The sequence below is a fragment of the Solanum tuberosum genome, unplaced genomic scaffold (assembly GCF_000226075.1).
Source record: "Solanum tuberosum cultivar DM 1-3 516 R44 unplaced genomic scaffold, SolTub_3.0 scf00106, whole genome shotgun sequence".
In the NCBI taxonomy this organism is placed as follows: domain Eukaryota; kingdom Viridiplantae; phylum Streptophyta; class Magnoliopsida; order Solanales; family Solanaceae; genus Solanum; species Solanum tuberosum.
The window spans coordinates 704,322-728,219 of NW_006239032.1; the positions used below are offsets into that span (position 1 = coordinate 704,322).

The 23,898-nt window shown below is 34.4% G+C and overlaps 1 protein-coding gene across 1 annotated transcript; it reads right to left on the bottom strand.

The window, feature by feature from the left end:
• Positions 1-6,113: 6,113 nt before the first annotated feature.
• Positions 6,114-12,403, bottom strand: LOC102586608 (auxin transporter-like protein 4). Its single transcript, XM_006349403.2, has 8 exons — positions 11,803-12,403; positions 11,447-11,661; positions 11,066-11,251; positions 10,637-10,749; positions 9,747-9,930; positions 9,517-9,614; positions 7,196-7,661; positions 6,114-6,599 (listed from the first exon to the last, which is right to left on the bottom strand). The coding sequence occupies exons 2-8, from the start codon at positions 11,621-11,623 to the stop codon at positions 6,366-6,368; spliced, it is 1,458 nt and encodes a 485-aa protein (XP_006349465.1). The 5' UTR covers positions 11,624-11,661; positions 11,803-12,403; the 3' UTR covers positions 6,114-6,365.
• Between the last annotated feature and the right edge of the window lie 11,495 nt (positions 12,404-23,898).

A 23,898-nucleotide genomic window follows, 5' to 3' on the forward strand; every position in this document is an offset into this window, starting at 1 on the left:
TACTTGTTAACAATTTGGACATCGAGCCACGAATTCCGCAATGCTCATCTTCATGTCCCCCCACCAATACATGTATTTCAAGTCATGATACATTTTAGTTGACCCCGTATGGACAAAATATCTCGAATGATGTGCTTTCACTATAATCCTCTTTCTTAATTCATCTACGTTAGGTACACACAATCTGTTTTGACACTGAAGTACTCCCTCTCGCGTAAGCTCAAATGTCTTTGTCATACATTCTCCTTAAGCTGTAATAGAATAGGATCAGTGTACTGCTTCTCTTTCACTTCCACTACTAATGAGGATTCTGCGTCATATTGCACAATAGCCCTTTCGTCTGGAGATTCAAGAAGGCAAACCCCAAGCTAGCTAGTTGGTATAGATCTTTAGTTATCTCTTGTCTTCCCGTGAATTTCCCATAAGTGCTTGCAATCGTCTTTCGACTTAAAGCATCAGCTACCACATTTTCTTTCCCAGGATGATACAAAATATCCATGTCATAATCTTTTAATAACTCAAGCCACCTTCGCTACCTCAAATTCAGGTCCTTTTGCTTAAAGATATATTGCAAACTATTGTGATCAGTATATATGTTAACATGAACTCCATACAAATAGTGGAGCCATATCTTCAAAGCAAACACCACTGCTGCAAGCTCTAGATCATGGGTTGAATAATTTTTCTCAAGTGGCCACAACTGCCTTAATGCATAAGCTATTATTTTACCATGTTGTATCAATACACATCCTAGGCCCACTCCCGAAGCATCACAATACACTGCTTACCCTTCCATTCCTTCTGGAAGTACCAATACATGTGTAGAAGTTAATTTATTCTTCAGCTCTTGGAAGATTTTTTTCATATGCATCACTCCATTGAAACTTGGTTGCTTTGTGTGTTAGTATTGTTAAGGGTGTAGCAATGGAAGAAAATCCTTCAACGAACCTTCTGTAATAACCTGCCAATTCAAGAAAACTACGGATCTCCGTAGGCGTCATAAGTCTTGGCCAGTTTTTCACGGCTTTTATCTTTTGAGCATCAACCTTTATTCCTTCGTCAGATACAATATGACCTAAGAATTCCATAGATTTCAACCAAAACTCACATTTAGAGAACTTCACATACAACTTACGATCACGAAGAATTTTTAAAACCCGCCGCAAATGATTAGCATGGTCCTTTTCCAATCTTGAATACACCAAAATGTCATCTATGAATACTATCACGAACACATCTAGAAATGGCTTGAACACCCTATTCATCAAATCAATAAAGTTGCTAGTGCATTTGTTAGCCCAAATGACATGACTAAAAACTCAAAATGAACATACCGTGTCTGAAAAGCTGTCTTGGGAATATCTTTGTCTTTGACCCTTACTTGGTGATAACCCGACCTCAAGTCAATCTTCGAAAAACACTTAGCAATGTAACTGATCAAACAAATCATCACTTCTAGGAAGGGGATATTTGTTTTTCATTGTTACTTTATTCAATTGTCGGTAATCAATGCACATTCTCAACGAGCCATCTTTCTTACGTACAAATAAAACTGGTGCTCCCCATGGGGACATACCAGGCCTTATGAATCCTTTTTCTAACAAGTCTTTTAATTGCTCCTTCAACTCTCGTAATTTCGTCAGGGCCATTCTATATGGAGGAATGGATATATGTTGAGTATCTGGAATCACATCAATACCAAACTCTACTTCTCATTCTAGAGGCAAACCCGGAAGATCTTCGGGAAATAAATCGGGAAATTCATTTACCACTGGAATGGATTGAGGGGTTGGTGACTCTGCATCTATATTTTTCACCCTCACTAGATGGCATATGTATCCTTTGGACATCATCTTCTTTGCCTTAAGGTACGAAATAAACTTACCTCTTGTTGCCCCAATATTACCTTTCCATTCAAGGACTGCCTCTTTTGGAAAATGGAAACGCACAATCTTAGTTCGACAATCTACCATGGAACAACAAAAAGCTAATCAATCCATACCCATTATAACATCAAAATCTATCATTTCTAGCTCAACAAGGTCAGCCAATGTATCACGATCACAAATAGTTACAATGCAATAACGATAAACCCTTGTAGCTATAATAGACTCACCAATCGGTGTAGACACTTAAAATGGCTTCACTAATAATTCTGGAGTTCTTTTGAACTTTCCAGCAATCAATGGAGTAACATATGACAATGTAGACCCTGGATCAATTAGTGCATATACAATATGTGAAAAGATGGACAATGTATCTGCAACCACATCCGGTGAAGCTTCCAAATTTTGTCGATCCCCTAGACCATATGTGTGATTCTGAACTCCACTAGAACTAGTTGCTCCCCTCGCTCCACTACCACAACCTGTAGGCATCTGTAGTCCCCTACCTAAATAAGGTGTTGATGATGATGATGCAATAACTGATCTAGTAGGTTGTACCACACCGCCCACACCCCTATGAGGGCAATTTCTCATCATATGACCCGGTGTACCACACCAAAAACAAACATTTGTCCCAAACCGACATGCACCTAAATTATTTCTCCCATATTGTTTACAAGACTGTCGATGAGGTCTTAATTGGCTCATACTTCCCTGCTCTTGGTACCCCGATGTTCGTGAACCTTGGCTTTCACCTCTTTGCCCAAACTAATTGCCCCTAGACTCTTGAAACAGAGGTGGGGCACTAACTGTAGAGTAGGAAGATGATGGCCTAGACGATCTGTTAAAGAACCGAGGCCTAAACTCACCTTGGGATGGTGTAAACTGCCCCATGGATCTGGCCCTCTTAGAATCCCCTGTTTCCGACTATTGTGTCCTTCTTCTTTGCCTTTGATCCTCCAACTTTTGTGCAAAAGCTTGCATCCTTGCTATATCCATATCTTTATTCAATGAAGCAATGGTACAATCTCTAACAAGATATGAATCTAATCTATCCACATATAGATGAACTCTACCCTCCATAGTAGCTACTACATTAGGAGCATACCTGGCCAATGAATTAAATTTGAAACTGTACTCTCTCACTCTCATACTTCCTTGGTAGAGATTTAAGAACTGATCTGCACAGGCCTCTCGGATCTCCAATGGTAGGTAATGGTCAAGGAATGCCTTTTTGAACTTTTTCCATGTAGCTAAAGGTACATCTGTCCCCCTAGATTGCTTCCAAGGTTCACACCACAATATAGTCACACATTTTAATCTATATGCTCTAGCTCAAGTGCTTCTTTACCACTCACATGCATAACTTCCAAACTGCGTTGAATCTGGTCTATAAAGTCTTGTGGATCTTCATTAGGATCTGACCCGGTGAATGATTGAGGGTCCAAATTAAGTAAATCATGTATCTGTGTGCCCGCTACTCTATCTACACCACTAGTACATGCAACTGGACCTTCTTGCCTTTGGCCATGGCCAACAACTATACGAGTCAATAATTGGACTGCATTCTTTAAATCTTTCTCGCTAGCATTAATAGGGGGGTTCTTAAGGTGCAACTTCCCTCCTTAGATCTTTTGGAGATGGAGGGGTTGGGGAAGTCTATGATAGAAACTCATCTTGAGCCTCACTTTGAACAACTTGATTAGGTGGTGGTTGGCTGGTCCCTTCTTAGGCAGTCACATCTACTCGTTTACCTGTACTTTTACTCCTTCTCGTAACCGGCATCTTTGCTATAATAAAGCAATTCAGAAGTTAGATATAGCACACGAAAATAGGCAAAATGGGTTGACCTTCTCCGAGGGTCATTTGACCTTGAAAATAGGTCATTTTAACCATCAAGGTCAACTGGCTTCATAGCTAAGGTCTTAACGGATGTCCATGAAAAATTTCGGCAAAAATAACATCAGAATTCCGAATCACCAAAAAAGATGGTTAACTATAGCACACGAAAATCGGCAAAATGGGGGGTTTACCTGCTCCGGGGTTCGTTTGACCTTGACAATGGGTCATTTTCACCATCAGGGCTAACTGGCTCCATAACTAAGGTCTTAACGGACGTCCATGAAAAAATTCGGCAAAAATGATGTCAGAATTCTGGATCACCAAAAATCCATGGACTTAGCATATGAAAATAGGCAAAATGGAGGCTTTACCTGCTCTAGGGATCGTTTGACCTTGAAAATGAGCCGTTTTAGACCTCAGGGCCAGCTGGCTCCATATCTTAGGTCTTAACGGACGTCCACGAAAAATTTCGGCAAAAATAAAGACGTAATTCCGTATCACCAAAGAAGATGGTGAACTATAGCACAAGAAAATCGATAAAATAGGAGATTTACCTGCATCGGGGATCGTTTGACCTTGAAAATGGGACATTTTGGCCGTCAGGGCCAACTGGCTCCATAACTAAGGTCTTAACGAACGTCCAAGAAAAATTTCAGCAAAAATGACATCAAAATTCTGGATCAGAAAAAGATGGTGAACTATAGCACACAAAAATCGGTAAAATGGGGGGTTTACCTACTCTAGGGTTCGTTTGACCTTGAAAATGGGCCGCTTTGGCCGTCAGGGTCAATTGGCTCCATAGCTGAGGTCTTAACGAACATCTATGATAAATTTCAGCAACAATGACGTCGTAATTCTGGATCAACAAAAAAGATGGTGAACTATAGCACACGAAAATCTGTAAAATGGGGGATTTACCTGCTCCGGGGATCATTTGACCTTGAAAATGGGTCGTTGGCTCCAAATCTAAGGTCTTAACGGAAGTCCATGAAAAATTTCGGCAAAAATGACGTCGGAATTCTTGATCACCAAAAAAGATAGTGAACTATAGCACACGAAAATTGATCAAATGGAAGGAGGGGGGGTTTACCTGCTCTAGGGCTCGTTTGACCTTGAAAATAGGTCATATTTACCGTCAGGGCCAACTGGCTTCATAGCTAAGATCTTAACAAAAGTCCATGAAAATTTTTGGCAAAAATGACATCAGAATTCTAGATCACCAATAAAAATGGTAAACTATAGCACACGAAAATCGACTTAATGGGGGGTTTACCTTCTTCGGGGATTGTTTTACCTTGAAAATGGGACGTTTTGGTCGTCAGGGACAACTGTCTCCATAGCTAAGGTCTTAACGGACGTCGATGAAAAATTTCGGCAAAAATGACGTCAGAATATCGAACCACCAAAAAAGATGGTGAACTATAGCACACGAAAATCGGCAAAATAGGGTGTTTACCTGCTCTGGGCTCGTTTGACCTTGAAAATGTTCTGTTTGGCTATCAAGGCCAACTGACTCCATAGCTAAGGTCTTAACGAACGTCTATGAAAATCTTCGGTAAAATAGATGTCGAAATTCCGGATCACCAAATAAATTGGTGAACTATAGCACACGAAAATCGGCAAAATGGGAGGTTTACCTGATTCGAGGCTCGTTTGACTTTGAAAATGGGCCGTTTTGGCTGTTAAGGCCAACTGGCTCCATTGCTAAGGTCTTAACGGACGTCCAGTAAGATTTCAGCCAAAAACACATCGAAATTCCGAATCACCAAAAATCCATGAACTATAGCAAACGAAAATCGACAAAATGAGGAATTACCTGCTCTAAGCTCATTTGAACTTGAAAATGGGCCAATTTGCCGGTCAGGACCAACTGGCTCCATTGCTAAGGTCTTAACGGACGTCCATGAAAATTTTCGGCCAGAAACACACCGAAATTCCGAATCACCAAAAATCCATGGACTATTGCACACGAAAATCGACAAAATGGGGGTTTACCTGCTCTAGGGCTCGTTTGAACTTGAAAATGGATCGATTTGCCAATCGGGACCAAGTCATATCAACAAAATATTCATTACCAACCCCACTTCCATTACTACCGCAGACTACACATAATCAATTAGATTAGATAGATATATCCCTCAACATAGATCATCAAAAAGATCTCAAAAACCCAACACTATTAGGATAATAAGTAAAGATACCGAACAAAAGGAATAGTTAAAAATTTACATATTTTCCTACTTAAACATTTTCCCTTGGTCCAAACACACTCATAGTATATATTTCTAGTAATTTGTTTATCTTATCAATGGTATTAAACTAATAATAACCATAGAAAAAATATAAATAGATGTAACAATATAGTATTTACTAACAACCAAAAAGTTGGACAAAAGAACTAATTAACATTAGCATATGTTGATTCAAATAATTAGCTAATCCTTTGATAGCCAATTAGTCAGCAATTCGACACGTTAATAATCATATCTACTATGAGAACAAAAAGTCAAAACACAAACAAAAGAAAATGAAGATTAACACACTAACACATTTTGGGTTACATGCAAAAATATTTGAAGAGCAGTTCGATCGTTGACTTCTCCAACATATTGGCGTGGCGGATCCAAGTCAGTATTCCTAGTTGTGCACGGTGGCCTGAGGTGCCGGATGTGGTGGCTGGCCCGCCGGAGGTTTACATTGGTAACATTTTGCAAAAAGGCCAAATGTATCAACTTGTTTGATGAAATTGCTCATACTGGCCCATCCACCAAACCCAAACCCAACAACTAAAACCCAGCCTACTATAAAAATGTTAATAACATACATGATAGTCCAGCTTGGCATGAAGGATGGTGGCTTTTCTGCTGCATTCTGCAAATTTTATTCAAATAAAGTGAGTAGGTTTAATTTTATATACTAACAATATAAAAAATATTTATACAATAATATTTCTTAAAAGAGGGACAAATTTTTTATAGACTAATGGATTGGTCACATGATAGAAATGAAAATGGATAATTTGTTTAATGTATATCAAATTACATTTAATACATAAAATAAATAATTTTCATTGTGAAAATCAATTACTCTATCTTTTAGATGATTTGATAGTAAAAACACGTGAGTGCTGTATTTGTTTTACAAGTAAGAATTTGGGTTGACAGTTGTGTGAGATACAAATAATTCTCTTCCTAATTCAATAACATGACACAATATATATGTCAAGACAAATAAAATATTCTTTGTTACAAGGGGATCTAAAAGGAATTGTAAACATGGTCAAACCTCTATATAACAACATCGTTAGTTTGGATAGGCGTTGATTGATATAGCAAAATGATGTTATACATAACATAAAAGATCGATTCCACTAGATTATTGTTATAGAAAGATCTGACAACTGTATATATGCAAATAAAGTATAATCGAGTAAATTTTTGGAAGGTGCATAGAAATAAATGCATTACCTGTCGAGCAGAGGTTGTTCTATAAGTGAGCATATGAGCAAGAGCTGGAATGATGTAGACAGTGAAACTAACCAAAAGAGCCCCAACAGCAGAGTTAATAGGCCCAAAGAATGGGAATATAATAGCCAAAAACCATATGGGTATCACCACAGGCAACCTAACAAGTGCCCTTAAGCATATGCTTTTAGTGTCATGCATCCCTATAACCTTCTCCCACACAAAGTACAACGGCGTACACGCGAATCCAAACGTGATAAACTGGTGTATTAGCATCAATATAACTGCAGCATCGCGCCATCTGTCTTTTGGAAGAAGTGAAAATGCGTTACTATGGTTAAGAAGTTGATCTCCGAATGCCCAGTAGACTGCTGAAGCTGATGGAATAGTTAGGGTGAAAACGTAGAGTGTAGCTATTAGGTAAATGTACTTGAACTTCTGGGGTTTCCACATTGCATGCATAATTTCCCTGTAATGATATTGTGAGTGTGAGAAGTCCTAATAATAGAATATGGACATGGGCGACTCAATAGAATGGGCTGACATCTAGCTTTTTAAGATACAAAGTAATTATTTCTATATAATCAGCTTTAGAATGAATATTTATTTATTTTTTCAATTTAAAGCTCAAATACTTTTCAGAGTATGTACTTTTTCAAGGCATGAAAATTGAAAGTGATGTATTCATTGACTTGGCCACTTGGGGGTAAAGTAGCCACTGAAGATGGAATAAAATGATATGTTCTCTAAGTAATTATTTAAAGTGATTGCAAGTACGTTGAAGAATATTGGCATTGGATTCTTCTGCACTATAACTCTAAGTTGTCTCGTATGAATTTAAAACATATATTGATATTGACAAGAAACTACAACAAAAAAGAAAATTTTTGCACCAATTATTTAACGACAATAATATAATATGGGTTTTAAGCCAACACACTATATAAATGTCGTTACCGGGTTTAGCGACTCTGGAGTGGATATAATTGTATTAACTCAATTGTCGATAAATATTTTTACGACAATAAATATTTCCCCTAAAGGAAAATCTATTGCCACTAAATGTCTCTTTTGTTGTGATGAGAACTTTATAGGGAAACTCATGAATATATACCATTTCGCCAACTAATTTACCAATATAGTCAAAAGGTATACCATGTATACACTATATATATATATATATATATATATATATATATATTATATATATATATATTATACCCAAAACTAAAATATCAATTATTTTAGATCGAAGAGAGTAATTAGCTAGGATGCCTTGTTATAACTTGAGGCTCTTTTCGGAAGGGGATATATATATATATATATATATAATGCCTAAAATCATTTTTTTCATGGTAATATGACTAATATCATTAATTAATACCCACGCCCATTAATGAGAGTGAACGTGTGTAACAATGGTTTTGACTTTTGACCATGAAAATTGTTTATAGGCCAATTACATAATTTTACTACTCTTGCCACTAGGAAAACTATGTCATAAAAATATCTTCTTCTATCACTCTATATAATTTAAAATACATTATAAAAGTAGTTCAAAATGTTAGCTAGCTATATATTATTAACAACCTAAGGGTCATGTCAAGTATAAAAAATGAAATTACCATGGACAAGACTTTTTTTCCAACTAGATTATATTTTACGCGTCAAAACTCAAAATTACCAATCTATGGAAAATATAATAAAATAATTAGTGGAAGTTAAAATTTAGAAAGAAGCATCTAGCAGTGAGATGGTAATAATCCATGCATATATAGTTTAATTATATGGAGGCATTTATAATATGGAAAGTAGTGGAGGGAAAAAAATTATAGATAGATGTTTATATTTTTGTAAATTTTGGATGAATCCAAATAGTTTTCACGGGGAATTTGGAGTTCCCCCTTTACTACAGCCGTCACCTTTGTCTTCACTTCTCAGTCCTCTCTTTTTTTCCTCTCTTTCTACACGTGCCTTTCTTCCTCTCCATCACTATTCTTTTTTTGAAAAATAAATATCTATCATTATTTCAAATATATTATTATTTAAAATATTCCTAATGCATGATCAATTTGCTTTTTACCTTTCTACCGTACACACTATCGTGACATCTCGTGATCACACACATATATATATATATATATTATGTATAGATATGTAAATTATATGTATGTTTAGTATTAAAGTATACACTACTACGTATTTTATAAATTAGTCGACTAAAGTGTTTAATTATCCCTACTTTTTATGTTAATCATATAGTATATATGCTTATTCTATAAAACATTCATTTACAAATGAGTAAAAACTAAATGAGAGCTTACACAGTAACAGCATGTCCACCAAAGGTGTAAAGAATATTCGTGGCACCAGTGAAATATAGCACAATCTTTGCTGGAGCAGTGTGTTGTACATTTTCAACCTATAATGACACATAATAAATGACCCCTCCATCATCATTTATAAAAATTGCAAAAATAAATTTGAATGTATAATAGAGTAATAAATGATGGATGATATTATTTAGGAAATAATTATATTAATTACTATTTACCTGGCCATGAATGACAGCAGCAATAGTTAAGTACCATGCTGTATAAGTGGTCATCCCAAGGCCAAGAAAAGACCAAATCCTATAGTTATGGAAAGAAGGAATGAAAACTGTGGTGGCACAGCAAGCTCCAAATATGTATGTCCATGTCCTCTTGTCTAAATGGTCACTGATGTAATATATGTTACTGTTCCAAATTAAAAAAATCCATCAAATTAATAATCAAGATCAAGTGATCACAATTAACTCCCAATTTTTGGCGCAATTGCTTCCCAATTGCACTAAGCTCTGGCTAGTCGCTACGCACAACAAAGGCGGAGCAAAGGTTTCATTTAAATTTCCTTTGACGAAAAATTATATTATTTATAAATGGCTAAAATTATTTTTTATGGACATATAATAAATGTTAAATCCCTTTCAATTAATTTGTGTGGCTAGTTATTCATATTGTGAAGCTCAGAGTGAAATCCTAACATTCACTCATGTGCGACATTCGTCTATTTTCAAAATTATTCATGAAATGGCTAAACCACAAGGGTCTATGATAAACAGATTAATTCTAAATTAACACAAAAGAAGGTTTTCACACATCAAATTTGTAATCTCCTTATCACGTCGCAACAACTTTACCAATTACCCCTCATATAGCTTGGACCTTAGCTTAGGTCAATTTGCACATACATTATCAACTATTACTTCATAACTCTCACTAGTATATATATCTATTGAAGTAATTAGACAAATGTAAAGAGTAAGTTTTTAACAATACCAGCTAACTCTCACTATTATATGTGTCTCTTTGAAGTAAATTAGACATATATGAAGAGTATTATTTTTAATTAAGAAGTATTTAAACTACGGTTTAAATGAAGAAGGGAGTAATGGGTCCGTACCTTGCGCAAGCAATTAGTTGTATGACAGATCCAAACAGAAGGAACGTACAGTTGAAGGCAAGGCCTGCTGCTTTCCAGTAAGGACCCAATAGTCCATCAAGCACTTCAAACCACTACCAGTTGAAACAAAAAAAGTCAGATACAGCGTAAACATTAATAAATCTATTTGCAAGTCTTAAGATTCTGAAAAAGTACTATTTTAAAATAAAATAATGAAAATATTAAAAGTTGAACTATGTGGCGGTGCGGTAGAACTAACAGTGGCGAAGCCAGAAATTTGTTAAAAAATTTCACTAGTTAATATATACCTATGAAAAATGATATCATCGACCTAGATGTATACTAGAATAATTTTTCGATAAAGGATGTGCTCATGTTTACTATAATATACTACTAAAATTCAATTTTTTGTCGTTCTGATTCGTATACCTGAATGACATGATTTTTGAAGTTGACACCTTCTTTCTCTTTTCTGCTTCTGTACTCTATGTAGAGAACACTGATGAGGTATGCAGTCCAGCTCCCAACAAGACCATAGAACACTTGAAACACTATGCCAGATACCATACCAAGTTGAGAAAATGAATATGGCAGTGTTAACAGCACCTGAGCAACCTGTTAAAATAAATGAATTAGAAAATACAGTACAAAATATGACAGAGCAACCACACAATAATATATCCGGTGTAATCCCACGGAATGGGTACGCGAAAATCACCACAACTCGGAGATAGAAAGGTTGTTTCCAAAAGCAATACAAAATATGATATATTAAAAGAAAAAGAAATGTAGTAAAAGATTTAAAAGTACTTGATTAGAAGCACAGCTGAACCAAGCATCCCAAACAGAGCCACCATGCCAGAGGAGGCTTTTGACACTGAAAATAGACTGATCTTCTTCACCTAATTTCTCAACTTCCTCCCCATCACGATCAGTTCCATTGAAGTTTGAAACAATAGCTTCCTCTGCTTGCTTCTCAGCATACATTTTAATTTTAAAGAGAAGAGGTCTAAATTTCAGCAGATCTGCAAAAACACACAAAAAATATACAAAATGAGACCCAAAAAAAAATACACCAGCCCCAACACTGAAGATTCTTCCCCAAACCCAAAAAAAAAACTAATTTCCAAGAATTTCCAAGATCCCAAAATTTTTACTTGAAATACCTTGATTTTGAGATATCTCTTTCTTGAAACTTAGATAGATCTCTGTTGAAGCAAAAAAAAAAAGACTCCTCCTCTGCTATTATTCTGTATGTTTTGTGTCCTCGAAGTGAAAATAAAAAACAGAGCACTACTGAAAAAAACAGAGCAAGAGAGAAAGAAGGAAAAAAAAACCCACTAGTGAAGCAGAGATAACAAAACAAGTTTCGAAGATTGCTCCATTTCAAGAATATGACAGATACTATAAATGTAGCTGAATAATAATTGCAGCAACAAAATAAATATTATTTCTGAAACTACAACTAATTGTGAAGTCGACTTAAATGCAGTTGATTTTATATTTATAATCAGAGAAGATACGGATATTAGCAGGGCGGCAGGGGCGCGGCCGAATCAGAAAGATGGCGAAAGAGACCTTAAAAACAGCAAAAAAGGGACTCAGAGATTATCTATTAGTAGTGCACAGACTAGAAAGTAGACGTAGAAGTAGAAACAGAGCAAGAAAAAGTCACTTTTCAGTAGTAGTATTTTCAAGTAAACGTATTTTATAAACAACAACAACTAGTTAGCTATTTAGATTTCGCCCTAAATTTTTTTAGAGATTCTTGGGTGAGCATTTTGTGCACATAGTGAGGAATTATAATTTTTGCTACTATTTTTATTCTTGGGGCGAACACTTTTGAAAAGCTATTAAGATGGATCAATTTCGGATTATTCATGTGAAATTGTGAAGGGTGAATGTATATCCTCCAAACCAATTAAGTCATTTCGAAGGAAAGTTTCTTTAAATATTTTTAAAAGTTGATTTTTGATAGAAATTTGACTTTCACTGATAAAATTTTAAGAATTCAAGTGCAATACATATTTAAATACAATTTCAAAAATTTAATACTCAAAATTTTATCTTCAAAATATATAATCGAATAAAAGCTACTATGTGTTTATAATAATCCCTCTCATCTTTTAATTTGTGTGTCTTTTTTTTTATTAATCTATTTTGAAATATTCTTTTTAAATTTGAGTATATTTTAAATTTTAATATTTCATGTGATATATTTAAAATTATAAGATTAATAAAGATATTTTGATACATTATATTCTTCGATCTCAAAATATTTGTTATATTCTTTATTTACACCACTCTTAATAAAATTTACAAGATAGATTGACTATTTAATTTTTACCTTAATTATCTTTAACATATAATCTCTTTTCAGGGGTGTATGCCTATTTTTGTATAGTAAAATTTTACAAGTAACCTAATTGCGTAAAGCTTTACCCAACTTGAGTTAATAGTATTTAAACTCCGTTTTTTATAGGCTGTTAACATTATAAACGCTCCTTACGGCCACATATTTTAATTGAAAACTTAATAAATATATTATGGAAAAATAATACTTATATACTATATCACTCTATGTTTGACTATAATTTTATTTTGCATGTGCAATGCTTTCGTAAAAATTACAAAAGAATATTTCAATTTAAAAATAATTGTTCTCTTAATTTCAGCTAAAGATATCGTGTGCTAGATCTGTAAATTTTTATTCAATATAGTGTGAAAACGTTCCAAATTAGCCACTTGACGGTGGATTTTACTTTTAATAACAATCAAATTTCTCTCAACCTATCCAATTATTTTTGCGTCTTATTTGTAATTAGTTTATTTAAAATATTACATTTTACATTTTATAACTACTATTAATTTTTGACATTTTACATTACATAATCAAAATCTCATGATTTAAAAGATATTTTGACATATTAACACTATCTTTAATTTATTTTCATAATTTCAAAAGTTTTTCTTAATTAACTTTGTTCTCTGTCATTAAGACACATAAAATTAAACAGAGGGGTAGACTTGTATAAGTTTGTTAAGTGTGTTTCATTTTTAAAATGATTATATTAAAGTTTTACTGTAATTAAGATTGAGACAAAAAGAATATCCCTTACTTATATTGATTCTGTGAGAATTTAATACATTTACCTAATTCCTGGCATATATTGGCCTTCTTTTTGTTTTTTCTTTAAAATTTTTTAGAGGAGATAGGACAGAGAATCATAAAAATAGGATTACGTTTTCTTTGAATGATGTATAATTGTATTACCGTTATGAAAAATTTGGAGAATTGATTTTATAGGTAATTTATCATTATTATTTTTGTTTTATGTTCTTTTTATTAAAAAAAATATTTTTATATATAAAAAAATAAAATGTCTAATTTTTTTAATTCATTTTGTAAGTGCCTAATAAATCTTAATTTCTTCAAGAATTCTTACAAGAAAAATTAACATTACTTGAGATGATCTCAGAATAAGAAATGTATGTAACTGTAGGAATGATCACTGTGATGGAATCAAGTCGGTTTACGACGGATGCCAATGATGATAACTTGACTAATACAAATTAGCTTTCTAATATCATCCAACTTTGGTTAGTAATATATGAAGTCAGTCAAATATAGGAAGATTATTCAAATCTTATAAGGAGCTCACGATTTAATTCATTCACTAATGTGAGACATTTCATTCATTATTACCACTAGGCTCGTTTCACCCTCGGATCCGTATGTATATTCTTTATCCGGAAATTTACTGCTTCAGTCCCGTGCATCACATTCATGTACCAGAGATATTTCCACCCCTATAGTTATTTTCCAATTTTCTATATGGTCTGACTTTGATGTTATTTCAAATTAGATTTTGAATCTAACTCACTCTAAAAGTTATCTGAAAGAAAAAAGTGTTATCCAAAACTTATAAGAAGATCAGTATTTCATTCATTCCGATCTTAATGCCAATCAAAGTCTTGATGTGGGGATATTCCATGTATAAAAAAGTTCAAATTTATTATCCTTCCACATTAGACCAAGGCTTAAAATTTCCTTCGTCATACTTTAAATAAAATTTACTCTTCTTTATCTTTTAACTCATCTTTTTGTTAAAACTTAAAATAATGTGCCACACAAGCCAATCACAGAATAATATTCGAAATTTTGCAATCTTTTTCTAGCGTTCATATTGTTTTCAAAACTTTTTCTCCTACTGTTATCATTATTATTATTATTATTATTATTATTTTCCCATGCATTAATAATGTAATGAGCATTCCACTTACATGTTGATTGTTGACTAATAAAGTGAAATCAAGGACTGATGAGGTGTAACCAACAAATTAGAAAGATTTTTAGTCAATCCTGATTATTAATTTCCCTTCACTTTTATCATGTTGATATTTTTTTTTGTTATTTTAAAAATTATTATTATTGCTAATATAATGTTAGTGGAGGAATTAATGATTAAGGAATGGATTATTTCGGGCACGAGAGATCAAAATTAAGCAACATGTTGGGTTGTTGACATTCACATGGGTCCAACTATTACTTCTTAATTGCTATTCCACCCATTCTTTCCTGGTGAATTATTTGAAACACTCTTAAATTTGGCGTGGAGTACTATTAATTTTATTTTTAAATTATTGACAATTTTAAAATATTTTTTTATTTGACTAACTAAACTTAAAACACCCTTGATATTTTTGTAACATGAGTTAAATACACCCTAAATTCTTATCAAGTTTAGGAATGTTTTCAACATCTCTCTCGATTTTTATGAAGACCTCTGTGCTCCTACAAAAGTTTGAGACCACTTATTATGTTATGTGGCAGATCGGATGTGTATCAAATTTAGTTATCAAGTATAGAGTTGTTTTTAAAGCTGTCATTAGTTCACAGCAGGGGCACATGCAACATATACTCACCGGAAAATATTACTATTTAGACATGGTTAACATTATTTTTTAGGTATATATATTAGATGTCGAACCCCCTTCCACAAGTTCATGTGTTTACTTCTCAGATTTTGAACCTCCTTATTAAAAATCCTAGCTCCGTCACGGGTTCAAAGACGAAACTAATAATTTACATCAAGTTCAGAGGTATTTTCAATACTTCTCACATTCTTTCACTATTTATCAAAGGATTTTGAAATTAATACTCTTGAGTTATTTACTTAAATAAGAGCTAATATTAAAGGTTCATATTTTATGGAATTTAATATTTCTCGTAAAAAAAAAGTCCACGTTCAGAGAAATCAAGCTAGCAAACTGACCATTTTCAAAAAGACAAATGTGAACAGATTCAAATCGAGATAACTAATTAAGATTAAAGCTATATAAATAAATAAAAAACCTCATAATTGCACACCAAAAAACCTGCCATAAGAAGAAGAGCAAACAAATAAACACAAGAACACGAGTAATTCATTTTAGGGAAGGAAAGAGATATCAAAATTGAATAAACTACTGAAATTTTGTACTTTTCTATTTTAATTTGTTTGTTTTACTTTTCTTTTTTTTTAGTCTGTTCTGATTTGCTTTTGGACAATTCTTTAATTTTAACTTTTCATGTGACATGTTTAAAACTATAAAATTAAAGGATATTTCATACATTGTTGATTGTACATATCTTTATCTTAAGACCATAAATTTCTAAAAAAATATATTTTTTAAAATTTTGTGTCAAGTAAAAATCAGATAAATAAATTGAAGGAAATGTAATTTTAGGAAAAAGTATATACTAAGAACACAAATCTTGTGAGAGATATAATTGAAAAGATTAGCAAAATTTCTATTCCCTCGGTCAAAATTGATATTACTCACTTTTCTTTTTAATCCGTACAAAAAAGAATGATATATTTTATATTTAATAATGATTTAACTTTACAATCCCTATTTTATCTTTAATGAATTATTATAGTCACACAAATATTTAACTTATTTTAGACCACAAATTTTAAAAATTTACTTTTTTTAAAACTCTATATCAAGTTAAACCGTATCACATCACTTAAGAAAGAGAAAATACAAAATAGGTTTAAGGAAATATATTGTTTTCCAAGATCGATTTACAAAGTAAACTGAAATTAAACAAATCTTCACAAGGAAAGAAAATCTCCATGATTTGACAAGAGACGTGATGAGCAGAAAATTATGAAAGCTTATTCAAGAAGGAAATCAGAGCTTTTTTTGATTGAATAAAGGGAAAAAGGATAAATATATCCCTGAACTATTTAATGGTATACAAATATCCTTCGTCATATTTTTCGTTCATCAGTATCCTGCCGTCCAAAAATCAGTGCACAATTGCTCCTCCCACTAACGGAAGAGTTATTTGGTACACGTGGCGCAATCCTACGGCTCAACCCAATTTGATTAATTATTTAACACAAAATTTAAACATCCGCCCATTACCCATTTTAACTGTAACATCTCGCAACTTGAAATAGCTAGAAAGAAGCTATGAACTTGAAATAATCATTTTTGGAAAGTATAAGAAAATCTGGAAATTTTTAAATAATGTAAAGTTGAGATTTTGGTCAACTTCAATCGACCATAACTCCTAGCTCAGGATTATTTAGGTGTATTTCCAGATATGATTGGAAAGCTCTTGGATTTATCTTTCCAACGCCGCCGAGTTTGCACGATTCCGAGTTTGTATGAGTGAGTTACGTCCTTTGTAAGTTGGGCTGTTCGAATGAAGAAATGCCCAATCCAGAATTTAAAAGGGTAGTTTGGTCTTTTCCTTACCCAATTAATTAAATCCGTTTTTAGTAAATTAAGTGGGGTCAAAACTGAGTTAGTTCAGTTTACGCTTTTGAGAAATAGAGTTAGTGCTTTTGGAGAAAGAACGCAGGAGAAAGGAGAAGAGGAAAATCAAGATTCGCCAAGAACGATCGATTTTGGTTGTGGATTCGCCAATGAATTATCGATTTTGGTTGTGAATTCGCCAATGAATTGATCCTATAAGGTATGTGAGTCTCTCATAGCGTTGGGTTCATTCACCCACGCACCAAACATGTTTAGTATTAAGTCTTAAGTCCTTAAGTCAGTTAGTTAGTTCACTAATTGAATAGTTAGTTAGTCGGTTAGTACAATCTATTGTAACTAACTACACTATAGAAAGCTAGCTAAAGCAACACACAAAAGTAGTCTGTATAAATAGACATTCAATTGTCATTGTTCAGTAATGAAATAAAAATTCTCTTATCTCCTTCATTCAAAATGCTCTCAATTCAATTGTTCATCAACTGCAGTTGATGAAAGTTTACATGGTATCAGAGCATTGATCCCAAGAGATTGATCTGCGTAGAAGATAAAAACCAGAGAAGTTGAGAAGCTGTAGAAGAAGCTTCTGAAACAAGCATCAATGAGGACCAATGAAGTTACCGATCTGAGTACATCAATGGGGACGAATGAGATTACAACTCTAAATCTCAATCACCCACTTTATCTCCAGGCTTCAGATGCACCTGGAGTAGTTTTGGTTCCAATCAAGTTAACAGGACCAGAAAATTATGCATTGTGGAGTCGGTCGATGAAATTGGCTCTCAGGGGAAAAGGGAAACTTGGATTCATTGATGGATCCTACGCGCAGGTGACTTACAAAGGAGGATTAGAGGAGCAATGGGAGAAATGCAACGCAATAGTACTGTCATGGATTGTGAGCACAGTTACAAGTGAATTACTACCAGGGATAATATACGCTTTAAATGCAAAGAGAGTTTGGGAAGATTTTCAAAAGAGATTTGATAGATCAGATCTTACTAGAATTTATCATTTATGGTCAGAAATTGCTGCTCTCAAACAAGGTACTGATTCTGTGACTTCCTACTACTCGAAATTGTGAGACTTATGGGCTGAATTAGAAGTAATGATTCCATCACCTGGTTGCACATGTGCGGATTTAACTTCCTATATGGAGTATTTAAGATCACAAAAGTTGTTGCAACTTTTAATGGGATTGAATGAGAGTTTTGGACATATCCGGAGTAGCATTCTAGCTAGAAAACCTGTAGTGACAGTAAATGAAGCATATGCAGTTGCAGCTCAAGAAGAAAGTCAAAGAGCTCTAGGTGTTCTGGATAGAAACAAAGATCCATTAACATTTTTGGCAGGAAGGACTCAAGGATCCAGACCAAAGCCAAAGAAGTTTGTACCACCAGGGACGATTTGCGATCATTGTGGTTTCAAAGGCCATTTCAAGGGTGATTGTTATAGGCTGGTAGGGTATCCACCAGATTTTCAGAGTAAGAGAAGAGGACCTGATGGTTTTAAACCAGATTTCAAGCCGAATGCACACTTAAGCAAGAACACTGATGATCTCACCAACAAAGGAAAACTCACTGAAAATCAGATGTCGTCATCTCAATATGAGGAATTGGCAAACAAAATGGATAGATCAGGAATGTCAGATTGTGTTGCTAATACGTCAGGTATGGATTCTTTAGATTTTACAACATACAAAGTTTATAAGTGGATAATTGATAGTGGAGCTACACATCATATTACACCTAATTAGGAGTTATTAATTGCTAATAGAGGAACACATAACAGTACTGGAGTTCAAGTTCTAACAGGGAAAAGATGTGATACCAAGGGTATTGGAGTTGTAAAGATTTTAGAAGGGGCAGAACTTAAGAATGTGTTGCATGTGCCAAATTTCAAATTTAGCTTGTTGTCAGTTGCAAAGCTAACCAGGGAACTCTCTTGTTCAGTTTATTTCTACCCTGACTATTGTATATTTCAGGGACTTTACAATAGCAAGGTATTGGGGATTGGTAAACAAAAGGAAGGGCTATACATACTAAATAATCAACTAAGGCCAATAGTTCATGCTGTGACTGTTGACAGTGGGAATAAAGATACAAAACTATGGCACTTACGGCTAGGACATGTTTCTACTTGAGTGATAAATCATATTCAGTCTTTGAAACATCTATCAAATAAGGATGTGCAACATAACTGTGAGATATGCCCTATCGCAAAGCAATGTAGATTGAAACTTCCTCTTAGTAAAAGCAAGACAGTTAGAATTTTTGAACTTGTTCATGTTGATGTTTGGGGACCATATAGAAAGCCCACTTTTGACAAAAAATACTAATTTGTTACCACAGTAGATGACTATAGCAGGTACACATGGTTATGTCTCATTCATTCCAAGAGTGAAGTCATTGTAGTACTCAAAGATTTCATTGCTTTAATAAAAAATCAGTTTGGCTTGTCTATGAAGACTTTAAGGTCTTATAATGCTACTGAATTTTTCAGTGCATCAGTTGTTGATTTGCTTGCTTCATATGGTATTGTGCATCAAAGTAGTTGTGTTTATACCCCTCAATAGAATGGTACAGTAGAAAGGAAACACAGACATATCTCAGAAGTTGCTAGGGCTTTAAGATTTCAAAGCTCTCTTCCAATTCATTTCTGGGGAGAGTGTGTTAGGACTGTTGTATACTTAATCAACAAATTACCTACTGAAGTACTAGGAGGGAGATCACCTTATGAGATGCTGCATCAGAAAACACCTGGTATTGATCATTTAAGAGTGTTTGGTTGCCTATGTTATGCAACTAGATTGCCTAAAAGGGATAAGTTTGCCCCTAGAGCTAGAAAGTCAGTCTTTCTAGGATATTCTGAGGTTCAAAAGGGGTACAAATTATATGATATCATTGAGAAGACCTTCTTTGTGAGTAGAGATGTGGTCTTTAGAGAGAATATTTTTCCTTATCAAACAGACACACAGTCTTCTGAGTTAGACATGTTTGAGATAAACAGTTCAGAATTGAGTCATATGTATTCTAATGAGGGTGTGGTTCCTGTTATGTTAGACACAACAGTGGTTGAATCACCTGTGTGTGTTATTGAACCACCTGAGTTTGATCCAGTCCTTGATGTTGTCACTGAAGCCATATAGGACAATAATTCACCATGCGAAGGGAATTCAGTTCCATCACCAGAAGTACAATCTATTGGTGTTCAACAAACCAGAGCAAGACCTCCTTGAAATACCAAACCACCTAGTTGGCTTGATGACTATGTTACTACTCCAAAGTCATCTGCCAATTGCACATATCCCATCTCAGATTACCTTCAATAATCTCATTTATCATCTCCTTACCAAACCTATTTAGGTACCCTCTCTCAACCAGTTGAACCTCAATCATTCAGGGAAGCATCTTTAGATGACAGGTGGGTGACATCTATGACTGATGAAAGTGCTGCTTTAGAAAGTAATCACACATGGGATATAGTCGACCTGCCACCAGGTAAACAAGCTATTGGTTCTAAGTGGGTATTCAAGATCAAGCACAAGGCTGATGGGTGTATAGACAAGTACAAGGCAAGGTTGGTAGCTAAGGGATATAATCAAAATGAGGGGTTAGATTACCATGAGACTTTCTCACCTGTTGCCAAGATGGTAACAGTGAGAACTGTCATTGCAATTGCTGCTTCAAAAAATTGGCCTATGATTCAAATGGATGTGAATAATGCATTCCTACAAGGTGATTTGTATGAAGAAGTTTATATGTCTTTACCACAGGGTTTTCACAGACAGAGGGAGACTAAAGTATGCAAACTAACTAAGTCCTTGTATGGATTGAAACATGCCTCTAGACAATGGAATATTAAATTGACTAATGCTCTACTGGTAGTAGGATATGATCAGAGTTCACACGACCATTCTTTGTTCACAAAACAGTCAGGAGTTAACATAGTGATGGTCCTTGTGTATGTTGATGACTTGTTGATTACAGGAAACAGTCAACATTTGATTGATGATGCTCAGAAGACTCTACACAACAAGTTTAAAGTGAAAGACTTGGGACAACTTAAATACTTCCTGGGAATTGAGATATTGAGGTTAGATAAAGGAATATTACTCAATCAGAGAAAGTATACTCTGGAGTTACTGTCCACAGTTGGTTTAGGAGGTGCTAAGCCAGTTTCTACTCCTATGGAGATGAACACAAAACTTACTATAGTAGAATATGACTCAATGGTTGGAAATGAAGATGACCCTGTCCTAACTGATGTATATAGCTACCAGCAGTTAATATGGAAGTTGATTTACTTGACAATCACCAGGCCAGACATTTGCTTTGGTCCTTAGTCAATTTATGAAACACCCCAAGAAGTCACATTGGGATGCAGCACTAAAAGTCCTTAGATACCTTAAAGGATCACCTGGACAATGAGTATTGATGAAGAAAGGATCAATTACAAACTTGACAGCTTTTTGTGATTCAGACTAGGCTGCATGCCCCAATACTAGGAGATCAGTAACAAGATATGTAATTATGCTTGGAGAGTCTATGATCTCATGGAAATCAAAGAAGCAACATACAGTGAGTAGAAGCTCAGCAGAGGCTGAGTATAGAAGCATGACAGGGGCTTTATCCGAAATCATTTGGCTAGTTGGCTTACTGAAAAATTTGAGAATAGATATCACTACTCCAATCAGGTTGTGTTGTGATAGCAAAGCAGCCATGCAAATTGCTTCCAACCCAATCTTTCATGAGAGGACTAAGCATATTGAAATCGATTGTCATTTTGTGAGGGAGAAGCTTAAAGATGGATTAATCAAACTAGAGTTTGTTGGAACTAAATCACAGTTAGCAGACTTGCTTACAAAAGGATTGGGAACAGTGCAACATCAGTTTCTTTTGTCCAAGCTAGGAGTTCTTGATGTTTTTCATCCTATCTTGAGGGGGAGTATTAAGTCTTAAGTCCTTAAGTCAGTTAGTTAGTTCACTAATTGAATTGTTAGTTAGTCGGTTAGTACAATCTGTTGTAACTAACTACACTGTAGAAAGCTAGCTAAAGCAACACACAAAAGTAGTATGTATAAATAGACATTCAATTGTCATTGTTCAGTAATGAAATAAAAATTCTCTTCTCTCCTTCATTCAAAATGATCTTAATTCAATTGTTCATCAACTGCAGTTGATGAAAGTTTTCTGCTATCCAACAGAAAGGTTTAACCAAGTTGTTGGGACTTGACTATGAAGTGCGATACAAGAGAGGTGCAGAAAATAGAGTTGCCGATGCTTTGTCTAGGCAACATAAGGGATTAGAGGTATTAGAGCCTCAATCACAAGGCCAATTTGTAACGACCCTAAAAACGAACTAGTGAAACTAGAGCCTCACATGTGAATTTGGAGTTGAGAACTTGATGAAATGATGAGAAATGACCGTGACGTTCGGAAACTAGTCATTTGAACTAGTGAGTTGTAAGGGTCAACTTTAAATGGTCATATCTTTTAGCTCAAAATGAATTAGGTGGACCTTTACCTATCCAATTAAAGGTCTCTGAATCCTCTTTCCAATGCCACCGAGTTTGCCCAATTCCGACCTTGGAGTAAAAAGTTATTCCCGAAATATGAAGCATTGTCATGCTGCAACAAAGGGCGAACTAAGACGGGAATGGGCACAATTTTTAAGTCAAGACTTTATAGGTCCTTAGTCCTTTTCCAAAATTGACCCTATGCTATTCTTTTCCTTTCCTAGCAACTATAAGACCTTTTTATGACCCTATTCCTTTCATTTAAGTCACTCCTCTTAGAATTAAAAAGAAACCCACTTCCTCTCAAATATTCCTCTCTCTCCTATCCTCCATTGAAGAAGGTCAAGAACTTGGAGCTAGGGCTTGGATTGAAGGTAGTTTCTTCATCAAATTTCTTGGGGAATCTTAGCAAAGGTATGGGGACTCTTTATCTTTGATTCCATTTCTAATCAAAGAGCCAATTCAAAGTATTTTCAAAGTTCTTCAGAAATCGTAAAGTCCTAATTTCGATTCTAGCATGAGTTCTTGCATAAAAAAGGTTTTAAATGATGATTTATATAGTTATTAATGATTATTAATGGTTTTTAGAAAGAAATCCCCATGAACCCATGTCTTCTCAAATTCTCTAAATTTGGCCTAAAGTGGGTGTATTGATTTTGTGTAATTGATGGACAATTATTGTGTAGATTGTTGTAGACTGTTCATATATGTATTTATCTAAATTGTTAAGAATTGTTAATGAATTGAAGGATGTGGGATGTTAGCCTTGAATGGACAAAATTGTGAATTGGTCTTCATGTTGATTAGGGGCTTATGCTTAGCTTAGCTTGTATAGTTGAATGTTGTTATTATCATTGTTATTGTATTGTTAATTGTTGGAATATGAGGATGATGAAGATTGCCATGGAAAGAGGGTAAGTTGATCAAACTTGATAAATATTGTATAATTGGCATGGAATTGAGTATTGTGGCTTAT